This window comes from Vicia villosa, unplaced genomic scaffold (assembly GCF_029867415.1).
Source record: "Vicia villosa cultivar HV-30 ecotype Madison, WI unplaced genomic scaffold, Vvil1.0 ctg.000301F_1_1_1, whole genome shotgun sequence".
NCBI classification, from domain to species: domain Eukaryota; kingdom Viridiplantae; phylum Streptophyta; class Magnoliopsida; order Fabales; family Fabaceae; genus Vicia; species Vicia villosa.
The window spans coordinates 151303-163322 of record NW_026705129.1 but is presented as its reverse complement, the minus strand read 5'-3'; the positions used below and the strand labels follow the sequence as shown (position 1 = coordinate 163322).

At 36.4% G+C, this 12020-nt stretch overlaps 1 protein-coding gene across 1 annotated transcript; it reads right to left on the bottom strand.

Annotated features, from left to right (window-relative positions):
• Window positions 1–3106: 3106 nt before the first annotated feature.
• Window positions 3107–8321, bottom strand: LOC131626510 (GATA transcription factor 11-like). The gene is made up of 3 exons (XM_058897333.1): window positions 8130–8321; window positions 7526–7783; window positions 3107–4438 (listed from the first exon to the last, which is right to left on the bottom strand). The coding sequence occupies exons 1-3, from the start codon at window positions 8136–8138 to the stop codon at window positions 3728–3730; spliced, it is 978 nt and encodes a 325-aa protein (XP_058753316.1). The 5' UTR covers window positions 8139–8321; the 3' UTR covers window positions 3107–3727.
• Between the last annotated feature and the right edge of the window lie 3699 nt (window positions 8322–12020).

The following is a 12020-nucleotide window of genomic DNA, read 5'->3' as shown; positions in this document are numbered from 1 at the left end:
AATGACACAGAAACACTAAAAGACCAATAAATATTATCCTCAATGATGTGATGTTGCCTATCACTTGTTTGGTCTTCCACATACAACCTTCGGATAACTTAGAGTACAAGTAGACCATACAAGCTCCCCCCCCCCCCCAATCATACTCATGGATCCGCTCGAAGTCATCAAAGTATCGCAGGTAGATGACATACACATAAGTGACACTCTTGTCCATTAAAATGACAGTATCAGTCAAATACAACATGTATGCTCTCATAGTGTATGCTTTATGCTGCACATTTGGCTCTTCATCACTAGCAACCTACTATGCTCTAAGCAGCTCCTATGTACACAACCTCTCTAGGAATAGAAATCTAGCATGACACCCTAGGGTGGCTTCAAACTCCTTCATGGCATCCTCTGGGTCAACTCCCAGATAGTCTACCATCTTCTCTAGTGCATCATCTATGTTAATCTTTCTATGATCTAAAAGTTTCCCCTTAATCGAAAGATGCAGCAAACACAAGACATCGTTCAGTGTGATAAACATCTCACCATGTGGAAGATGAAATGATGACATCTTTGTGTGTCATCTCTCTACAAATGCATACATCAAGCATACCATGGTTAACCGTAACATAACTGGTCTCGCACAAGCCTTTCATCCCATATAGCACAAAACATTCTGAAACCACGACTCATTAGGCTGTTGCAGGCCAGTAATCTTCCGCCCATGGTTGAATAATTTTAGGGCATCACGGTCCTTCGGGTAAAAATAAATCATCGTTAGAAACTTTTAAAATTATAACAAACATGATTTACAAAGAATGAATCCAACTAAATTTTACCTCTTCGTCCCAGTCATGTCTGGCAGTATAGATCTGATAAAGAGGCAGCAGTGACACGTCTGACGAGCCTCCTCCAAACTCCTCAGATGCCTCATGTTCCTGGGATGCCTTAGCCTCCTTTTGTGCATGTGGTACCTCATGTACCCCTAGTGTCGGAGGTACCTTCGGTGACTCCGGTACCTTTGTTGTCTCGGGTGGTTGAATATGTGAAACTGTTCGCCTGCGGAAAGATGGAGGCAGAGATGCAAGACTAGGTGACACTCGTCTCATACGGGAAGAAGAAGAAGACAGAGATACATGAGCCCTAGAAGTTGATGCCTCTACATCAACCGAGCTAGAGGTAACAGGAGTATGTGATGGTTGATTTGTTTCCCTTTGAATTGATGCATATTGTACAATTTTTTCGTGCCTCAATCAATCTTGCCTATCAGCCATAATGCATCTAAGTAAATCACACGATCGTTTCACTCAAACATATGAAACACAATGAGTTCAAGCAAAAATTGCCAAAAGAATGCACTGAAAAAATCCGGAGTTGCATCTCTAGTTTCAGAAAAGTCAAAACGTTGGAAAATTTCAGAGATGCCTTCCTGGGATTTTCTGCAACTCAAGTCAACGTCAATGACGGGAATGCAATTCCCCAAAATAGAAAAATAATGCAATGATCAATAAAACTACCTATCAAACATGTTTCTCATTTACGTAACATGTTTAACTATCTATTTCATTACCTAATCATCAATTTCTACAAATTTATACACAAATTCAAAATAGTTTAGAAAAAAGAAAAAAAACTTACAATCTTTAAAGTTGGTTGAGTGATTTTGAGAAAATGTGAGCTCTTTGATGGAGTTGATGTTGATGCGAGAAATTTTGAAGTTGGTCAAATGATTTTGAGAGATTGAGAGTTAAGAGAGTTTGAGAAACTTTAGACTATTTTTTGTAAAAGTTAGGAAAGAGAAATGGTTCTGACGCGTTTTTAAACAAAAAGCGTCTAGAGATGCGTCTTTGTAATGTACACGGAGATGCATTTCTATAATTTTTTTCCATTGACTAAAAGCTTGATTAAAAAATGTCTTAAGTTGGAGTGCATCTAAAGATACATCTTCGAAATTTAAGAATATTATTGTATTTTCACAAGAGAGTGACAATAATCCATAAATTGCATTAAGTATTCTCCTAAGATAATGGCCCCAATGGGCAACCTCTATCTAAAAAAAATTCACTTCCTCCTAACATAAATTTAGATGTTACCAAAAAAACACTAATAATTGTGTAATATATGAGTATTATTCTAAATACTTTATATTAGCTAAAATATATATATTTCTTACATTTAAAAATTAAATCAAGTGAAATGTAAGTTGAAATTGGCTGATAGACAAATTTAGGCAAGATAAAATAGTACTCTCTCTGTATCATATTATAAGCGAATTTGAGATTCATTAAATAATTAATGTATTTAGTTTATATGTAATATGTATCTAGATACATTAATTATTCAATAAATTTAAAAATGTGAAATTTGCTTATAATATAGGACGGAGAGAGTAGTTGACAAGATGTTTAATTTATTATCTTGATGTTACTATAGATTGTCTTGAGTAAGATAATCAAATTTTATTTAAATTTATTTCATATTTCTTGCTTTATATTATTTTATTGTTTATTTATTTTTTATTAAAATACAGTTTTGTCCTTCAATTTTATTTTATCTGAAATTAATCACTCTATTTTATATTCAAACAGTTTTGATCTTCATGGTAATATTCCTACGCTGCAAATATCTGGACCAATCGTTACTTTCTATGGACCGCGGCCGTTGGATCTCTTGCCGGCCCAGAACAAGATCAAATTACAAAGAATGCACACAAATAACATATAATTGAAGGATATACATGAAAAAAAGATGAAACTTGACAAATATTAGAAATGTGTGCCTTAGAACCATTAGCAAGAGTGATGTTTATAGATACTTTAAGATGGAACAATTGAGAGATTAGAGAAGGACTATCAACAACATCATCATAAGCACTAGAATCTAAAGGCAAGAAAGTGAAAGCTAGACAGTTGGAACAAATGGTATCACAAGCAATCATCATTAAAACCATCCAAAGAGCCCAACAACAAATAGTAAACAGATGATGGTTTAATCTTTAATTGCTCATTCACATGAAAATTTCAATATGCTGTTCATAGTATGAAAAGAAGAAGAAAAAAAAAAACAGTTAAAATGGAAAAGGTAACAAACCTTACCTACCTACCTCAATAAAACAAAAACAAAAAATATTAAAAATGTATAAAATATAAAGTACAAAATACACATTAAAATCATAACAAAAATACAGATAATATCCTTGTAAAACGAACTATAGTTCAAACTAAAATACAAATTCTAATAATCTGTTTATAAAGGGTAAATAACAAAACCCAAGTTGAAGCTATCTGTAATCTGGAAAGACATTATTCCAGCATATGGAATAGCAATGCATGTGCTTTTCCACTATAATTTCTCTGTGCCATGTTACAATACATGTGAGACATTGTCCTTGCCTTTGACTTCATGTCCTCATAGCACATGCAGCAAGTAATGCAAAGGATTCCTGTCTCTACTTCAGCCATAATATAAATAACCTTACTTCCATGTCATGCCATGACATGCCATGTCATGCCATCCATCCAATTAGACATTTCTACATTAACATACCTTTCTCAACCTCTCCAACTTTTCAACACATTGTTTCCTCAATGCCTAACAAAAGGACTAATCACTGATCTGCTGCAACTACTAGTTTATTTTAACAATCAATTTACATTAATTTAACAAATGTTGCTAAGTAATATAACAATAGACAAAATAGGATCATGTCTGGTACTAGTATAGTACCATTTGGTCTTCAATAAGTTCCATGATAATGCTGTCCTACCGAGTTTCCAGGAAGAGTTGATGGCAGCGACGTAGAACAGCTTCTAGCACCTCCTTTGATGACACCGCCGCCTCGCATCTCGAGAACCTTCTTGTGACAGTTTGAGTGAACTGATTCTACAAAAGTGGGGCTGTTTGCTGGACGGTATTCGGGATAGAGGCGGCCAGACCTGTACCGAACACCACAAGCATTGCAGAGCGTTTTGGGACCGTTGGGTCCCTCTCTCCATTGTGGAGTCTTTGTGATCTCGCAATGCGTGCATTTTCTGAAGGTAACTGACTCTTGAGATCCCGTATCAGCATCGCCTGAGGGCACGTAGACGTCCTTTTTTCTCTGTTTCTTAGAGACAGGTGTTTTATAATGTTTTTGCAATGTCGGTGAATTAGGTATGAAAGAAAATGAAAATACAGGATTTGACTTTGAGGGACGCCGGCGTTTACTTCGAGGGCGCTTTACTGGGAAGACGGGCAGGTCAAAGGTGGAATTCTCAACTGAGGAAGCACCACTACTGCCTTCGAAAACAGAAACTGGGCTGTATTGAAGCAAAACTTTCTTTTCATAGAAAGAGGCATCCTGGTTGGGTATAGTTTTTCCATATAAGGCATCCTGGTTGGGAATAGTTTTTCCATATGTTGGTTCAACAGTCTTTGCCACTTCTTTTATTGAGGAAATTTCGTTACACTGCAGTGCCAAGTTACCATCAAATCAACGGAAAACGAAATATAAAAAACAGATGCAATATCAACGGTTATGATTATTTAAATCAATAATAAAAAGAGGAATCTAGATGATATGCTACTTTGCTAAAAAAATGTGCAATCATATACTATACTATACTATACTGATCAATTATCAAATTCTGTCAAGTCAAATCATCGTAATCGGGACCAAGAAAACTAAGTCGAACTTCCATCTTACTACAGTTTCAGTTTGCAACAATTGATAATATAGTGTCGAACTCTAAGAAAGTGTGTGACTAAAGAGACTTGAAACTTAACCATTTTCCAAATCTAGTTTTAGCCACCTTACCAGACGGAAGATGTTTGTTCAATTTAAATTTGACCAGAAACAGAAATTGTTTGGTGCAAGGGGCCAGTTATTTATTACAGGATCCCACCATTTACTCAATACTATCATACACGACACGTTCATCTAATCATCTACTACTTAATGAAGCATGTTTTACATATTTTCTGCATACCCTCTATTCATCATCCAAAATAACCAAACATTTGCAAACTTCATGATTGTTCAGATATATTTGCCAGAAATTTTCTCACTTTTACGGAGCAACACTCCTAAAATTATAAGGTATGAGCACCGAGCTGTTGTTAGGACCTGAGACTTAGAAATTTACGCGGTGAAAACTAATATATATACTGTTCATGTTATTAGACCTCTTTAAAAAATACAAATTAATTGAATAAAATTTATGGGTCGTAATGAAAACAATTTTAAATCTGAGAACCAAACATTAACTATTGATAATTTTTCACGATTACACAACTAAAAATTAACCAAACGACTCATTTCCCAACCTATATCATTTTATTTCTGTTTCTGTTATTTTTGTCATCTTTTTTCTTTTTTAAAGCCTTCTAATGTGATCCAAAAATGTATACCATGAGAAGAAGTTTCGGCAAAATGAATGGGGAGGAAAGAGATAACTCAAAGCTTCCTCCCTTTGTCGTGAAACCCCTGAAAAGTTTCAACTTTAGGTGTATCAAGGCTGCAAAGTATAGACAGAATAATAGCAGCAACTCCAGGACAGCTTAGGTCAGTAACAGATGAAACAAGTGAACCTTTCTTACAATTTTTCCACTATAATATGTTCTATGGTGATTTCCTGTTACAGCTGATAACGAGTAAACAATATCTTCCGAGGGAATTCTCCGTACCACCGCAGTCAGTGTGTTACTAGTCGCGGAACAAGTGCATCAATTAAAAACTACACACGCTATTACGAGTCTTTTTATATTTGAACCCTCTCCGCTGTTATGATTTTTTTTTAATATTATTACTAAGGTTTTTCAACTTCTAGACCAAAACCATCTTGTATTCCCCAATTGTGTTTTGCCGAAACCCTTTACCGCGGCTCTCAATTTCCAATCCCTTTGCATCTTTCACCGTGAGCAATCAAGGCACCATCACATTATACATCTCGCATCGCAAATTCCCAGTTGTGACCCCGAAACCCCTTACCACTGCCGTTGTTCTCAATTTCCAATCTCATTGTATCTTTCACCGTGCGCAATCAAGGCACCTGCCCTTCATACATCTCGCATTGCAATTTTTAATTTGATCTGAAAAGGTGTCTTATCTTTTCCTTTACAGCTTGATTTCAACAATATACTATGTTTTAATAAATAGAAAAAAATTTTACTTATGGTTTTTTGCAATGGTTCTTGCGTTGTGAGAACAGTGTTGTCGATGGCGGATGGCGGTTTATGGCAGAGAGCCAAAATCCCGCCATACCGGCCGATTTGCGACACTGTTATTGTGGATTATGGCGGGAAAATCTGCAATATCGGGCAAAATATATCATCGCGGCGAGCCCAAAAACCACCATGTATATCCACCATAGTGCTGCAATGGCAGATATTTGATAACAGTGGTGAAGACCATTATGGATTTGACCATGTATAATTTGTTATTATTAATCTATTACTGATATGGTTTGAAATAAATTAAATCAGAGAACAATTATAATTAAACAGATGTCGTGCCATTTTTCCGTGAATGGCACGGATCATTTAGAATATAAACGAGAGAGAAGGATGATGAAAAATAGGGAGATAAGGATGAGATAGAATAGATTAAAAAGATCGAGAAAAAGGTAGGCGACCTATATCTTCATGTGTATGATACCAATTACTATTTTTTTAATAAATTGTCCCCACCTACCTAGGATTTTGGATCCGCCATTGGATAGGCAATTAAATTTGCACAGTAATCCTTCCTATTATGCGAAAGGCGTGAAAACTGAATCTCTAAAACATGAAACATCCATTTCTTTCACTCACATTCTCCTAAATCATACCATGTTCATTCTACAGTAGTGTTGTTGATGGCGGATGGCGGTCCATGGTGCGCGGTTAGCCAAAATCACGCCATACTGGATGCTTTGCGGCGCCGTTATAGCAGATTATGGCGGAAAAACCTGCAATATCAAACGATATTTACCATTGCGGCGAGCCCGAAAAAACCACCATGTATATCCGCCATAGCGGCCATGGCGCCGCTATTTGATAACACTACATGTCCCTTCTTTTTATCCATAAAGTAGTTTGGTTATGATATTTTTCTGTCACTCCGACAAATTTCCAAGCAGACACCCTTCAAATTTACTTTAGTCCGTCACTGGTCATACAAAAATTCTAATTGTAAAAACTCATAGTTGCCCCAGTACCAAGAAGACAGCTGCGGAAAATCCAACTACAAGTTTCTAGCAGTCTAAGCAACAACATTAGCATTTCCGACTAAAGGTCTGAAACAATTCATTCATAAGCATGGATAATCTCGAAGAAAACAGCCACGGTCAGAAACCGAACTTCAAAAAATGTGGATAAATCATAATTGCATCCTTAATGCCGGCAAATCCTTGTTGTTTCAGCGTCACGTAATAAAACGTTGTATGTAGTTAAGTATCAATAGATGAATACCGCATTGAAGTATAATCATCTAGTCGCAACTTCTAATGTATACAACTACTAACAGAAGCGAAATACATCAAAAAAAAAGCATCAAAACTACAAACAGAATACTCACAGGAGCAGCAGAGAAGCCATTCCCAACTTGGGGATTTTCATTTTTAGTTTTGCCACACAATCCCACTGGTGTCACTGAAAAAGCATCAAAACACGGCTCATCAATGCTTTGAAATCGAGCACTCCAATCTTCTTCAACAGGATTAGTCTCAACATCTTCTAACGGAAAATCGAAAAAATGAAGCTCGTCGAAAATCTCATCCGACAACCCATTAAAATTCTTGTCAAAAAACCAAGAGTCCTTCATGTTAGGAATATCCTGTTACAAATGCCATCAATCACACATTATCACTTCATTACAACAAAAGTAACAAACTATAATTCATTGGTTCAAATCACCTAAAAATTCAAACTTTATGCTATAAAAACACTATCTAATCAGACCCAATTTGTATAACCATGTAAAACAACGTAAATTACATGTCACAGTTAAATTTCACACATTGTAAATTTAGGCAAAAACAATAAAAATCCATCCTTTTTTATCAATTTCCACCATTTATAGAATTACAAAAATACCCAGAAGAATAAATTAAAGAAAAATGCATGCAATATCTATATAATGTGTTAAAAAGATAAGGGGAAAAAGAGGGGTTGAAATTAACCTCAGGCATAGTAGTGGATGAGTGATGAAATTGAGTACATTGCAGTGAATTGGAGGAGAATCTGGAGAGGAAATTGAGAGAAGAGAGAGAGGAAAGATGTTAGAAATGGAGAAAAGAAAGGAAAATGTTTGTGTGAGAGTTTGGTAAATTAGGTTTTGTTTTTCTCCATGGCTGGCGCTGCTACTATGTGAAACACCTCATTATACTCTCGTGACTTAAATAAATAAATATTATAAAACATTTTTGCAATATCAATATTTATAAATTAACATTTTTAATTTGTAAACATTTAATTATAAATGTATTTAATGTTACATAAATATTTTTAAAGTATTGTTCATGAATGACATCTTGTAACAATGTGTTATATTATGATATTATTTCTTAAAATATTTTCATATATAAAGAAATGTCGGTGTAAATTTATTATAATTTAATAAAATATATTTTGTGATGTTTGTAAGTTTTCTCAACTAATTAATATTTTTGATAAAATTTGAATTCAAAGCTTCACGATTATGTATGTAAATTTATTATTTTCTCAATTTTAAATTAAGGTTGTATTGAGTATTTCAGGCCGATTAGGAAATTTAATAAATGAAAGAGAGATAATAACAATTTTATCATATTATTTTTATTAATTATTGATCTATTTTAATGATCATAAATATTAAGTGAGAGAAAAGTAAATTGCGTGATATAGGTATTATTAATTGAAAGAGAATATTAAAAAATAAAATAAAAATTATGTTAAAAATCAAAAACAACACTTATTTTAAAATAAATAATTTATTAAAATACCATATTTATTTTGGGACAGACGGAGTTTCGATTAAAAAAATTGTAAATAGATAATTTTTTTTTAATTCAATCATATTCCATTAGTATCTCATATACTTATTTTTATAGTTTAATCAATGTTTGTTAGAGTATATTAGTCATTAGGTAAATATAAATTAAAAATTAAATTTAATGTCATATTGCAATATTATTCTTTAAAATAGTTACATAAATTTTGTTAATAACCAAAATACTTATATAAATAGTTATATACCGAAATATAATTATACATGTTTAAAATAAATTACATTGTCATTTCTTTGTATTATTTTAAGTATTTAAATTAAAAACATTTTTTATTTTTACACCTTAAGACAATAACTACTATTGAACTCAAGTTTGAAAGAAAAGGAAAGAAAAGAAAAAGGAAAAATAAAGAAGGTTGGTCAAATGAATGTGAAGGTGGTAATGTAACGGTGATGGAGCATGAGATATGGATCTAAAAGGAATAAATTAAAAACAAAAATAGGTGGATCTTGAAAATATTAATATTTATTTGAATAATTGTATCATACGCAGATTTGATTTCATACATAAAAACAAAATCCATTCAGCGATCACCGACGGTCGACAAGGGACCAATCACAATTATTATTCAACTATTTTTTATTTTTTATTTTAAATGTACTGTCTATTATATCCTTATTACTAGGAAACATGGACACATTGTCACATCTTGTTATAGTATTTGTTTATTATTAGTTACACTTACAAATAATTCAAATGTGAATTCAAGTATATAAACAATTTTACTATACTTGGTTGAATGTTCAGTGAAAGATAAAACGCAGTTGAATATAATTTTGGAAATTTCTTTGGCCACCTCCCAACTTTCTAACCCACCTTCAGCGAAAAACCCAAATTATCCCTGACTTCGGAAATGCATCTCCGAAATGCAAGGAAAAGGTGTTTTCGGAGATGCATCTCCGAAAGCGCCTTTTTTTTTGAAAAAATTGTCTTATTTCGAAAGTTCATTTCCGAAAACAGTATTTCGGAAGTTCATTTCCGAAATACTGCGCGTTTTGCAGATTAAGCAAAACAGCCCCCCTCCCCCATTCATTTACCCTAATCTTCTTCCAAAATCATCCTCTTTCAAAATTTCTACAACAAGCAAGTGTGAAGTCAAATAGATTGCCCAAGTCTTCTTCCAATCTCAACCTAAATAATCTCAAACACTAATTGGTAAGTTTAGCATTTTATTTCAATTTTTAGATCCATTTGAATAAACTCTATTAGGGTGTTTAGAAATTGAAAAATATACATTAAGATAGGTTGGTACTGATATTAGGTTGTTTAGTAGGCATAAAAGTAGTTTTGAAGTTTGATTTTGGGGTCTGCCATTGGAGGTTGCAGAGAAGTTCTGCGCAGGGGTGTTTCGGAAGTTCATTTCCGAAAACACCTCCATCCCAGTTTTCGGAAATGAACTTCCGAACTGTATCAGAAGTGCAATTTTTTTGTTTTTTCTTTTGTCTCGCATATTAATCGATTTCAATTGTTTACAGGAACATGTCAGGCAACCAACCAGCACGCATCAGACAGGGTAGAGAGTCCTAGACTGCGTCGGCTAGACGCGAGCGGGCGGCGGCGCAGCTGGCGTCGACCCAGGGACGGGGGCAGGGCCGGGGACGCCGTGTGCGAGTTCCCGTGGACGTGGGAGAGGGTACCTCTTCATCTGGATCTAGGAGTCGGCTGGCTCGGGTATCTTCTTCCCGCCAGCGAGAGGAGGAGGAGCAGGAGCAGGAGGAGGAGGTGGCAGTGGCATACCACAAGCCGGAGGGGGTACCGGATGTTGACCCTCCATCCGGGGAGGAGGATGAGCAGGAGGACAGCTACCCGGGAGGGCCCTTTGACACTTCCGTGCTGATATCCTACCGCGATCACGTCGCTCGGCGTATCTGGGAGGGAGAGGTATTTTTTTTAATTTAACCGTTTATAATTTAGACGTTTATTCGATATTTTCTTAACGGTCTATTTAACATATGCTTTTATTTGTTTTTTTTGTAACAGGAGAGAGATCCTTTGAAAATGGTGAACCACGCCAGGAAGATTTTCAGTCTGTTTAAACCAGTAGCTGAGTGGTTTAACGACGCGGTGCGAGGTTCAGGGCTTAGCGGGCTCTGCATGACGGGGTACACCACCATCATCCACGGCATGCAGGGGGTTTTTGTGGAGCGCTGGCACAAGGAGACGTCTTCTTTCCACTTACCGGTTGGGGAGATGACGATCACCTTGCATGACGTGCAGTGTCTTCTCCACCTGCCGATCATGGGTCCGCTATTGGCCCACACCCGGATCCAGAGGGTCGAAGCCAGTCAGTGGATGGCGCTCTATTTGGGCATGGAGCCCGAAGCTGCTGACTATGAGTGCATCACGACATCTGGGCCTCATATCCGGTTCACCACACTGAGCGCTTATTTCGAGCACCACTTGGACGCGGCTGCGCTCTCCGGTGCTGGTACATGCATGTGGTAGGCGCTGCATGCTTTGTGGACAAGAGTGCAAGGTACGTCGATGTGACCTACCTCCGCTACTTCATGGACCTGGATACCGTTCACCAGTGGAACTGGGGGCAGCTACTCTGGCATGCCTCTACCAGAAGCTGAATGAGGCCTCCAACTGGAGAACGAGGCAGTTGGTTGGATCCTGCACACTACTCACGGTACGTTTCATTTTAATTGTTTCGTATTTATTTATGTTTCGTATTTATTTATGTTTCGTATTTACTTATGGTTCGTATTTATTTATGTTTCAGCGCTGGATCATCTCCTACTTCTCCCGCATCCACGGCTTCCGCATCGATCCTGTGTACGTTGACGCCATGCTCAGGGCCGCCAGATACGTTCTCCAGAGGGGGAACAATGCGGTGGGACCATACCGTGGGTACCTGGACCGCACGATGCACGACGACATCACCTGGAGGCCGTTCAGCGACTACGCTTAGGTTGTCCCCTTTGACGACATTGCTTTATATTCAGGCTGGTTGGCATGCGGGACCGGCATCATGGTCCGGTATCTCCCTGAGCGGTGCATGCGTCAGTTCGGATTCTTGCA

Coding starts and splice junctions, on each gene's coding strand:
- LOC131626510 (XM_058897333.1), bottom strand. Junction 4,439..7,525: donor ATGGCTTCTCTGCTGCTCCT/GTGAGTATTCTG, acceptor TTGGCACTGCAG/TGTAACGAAATTTCCTCAAT.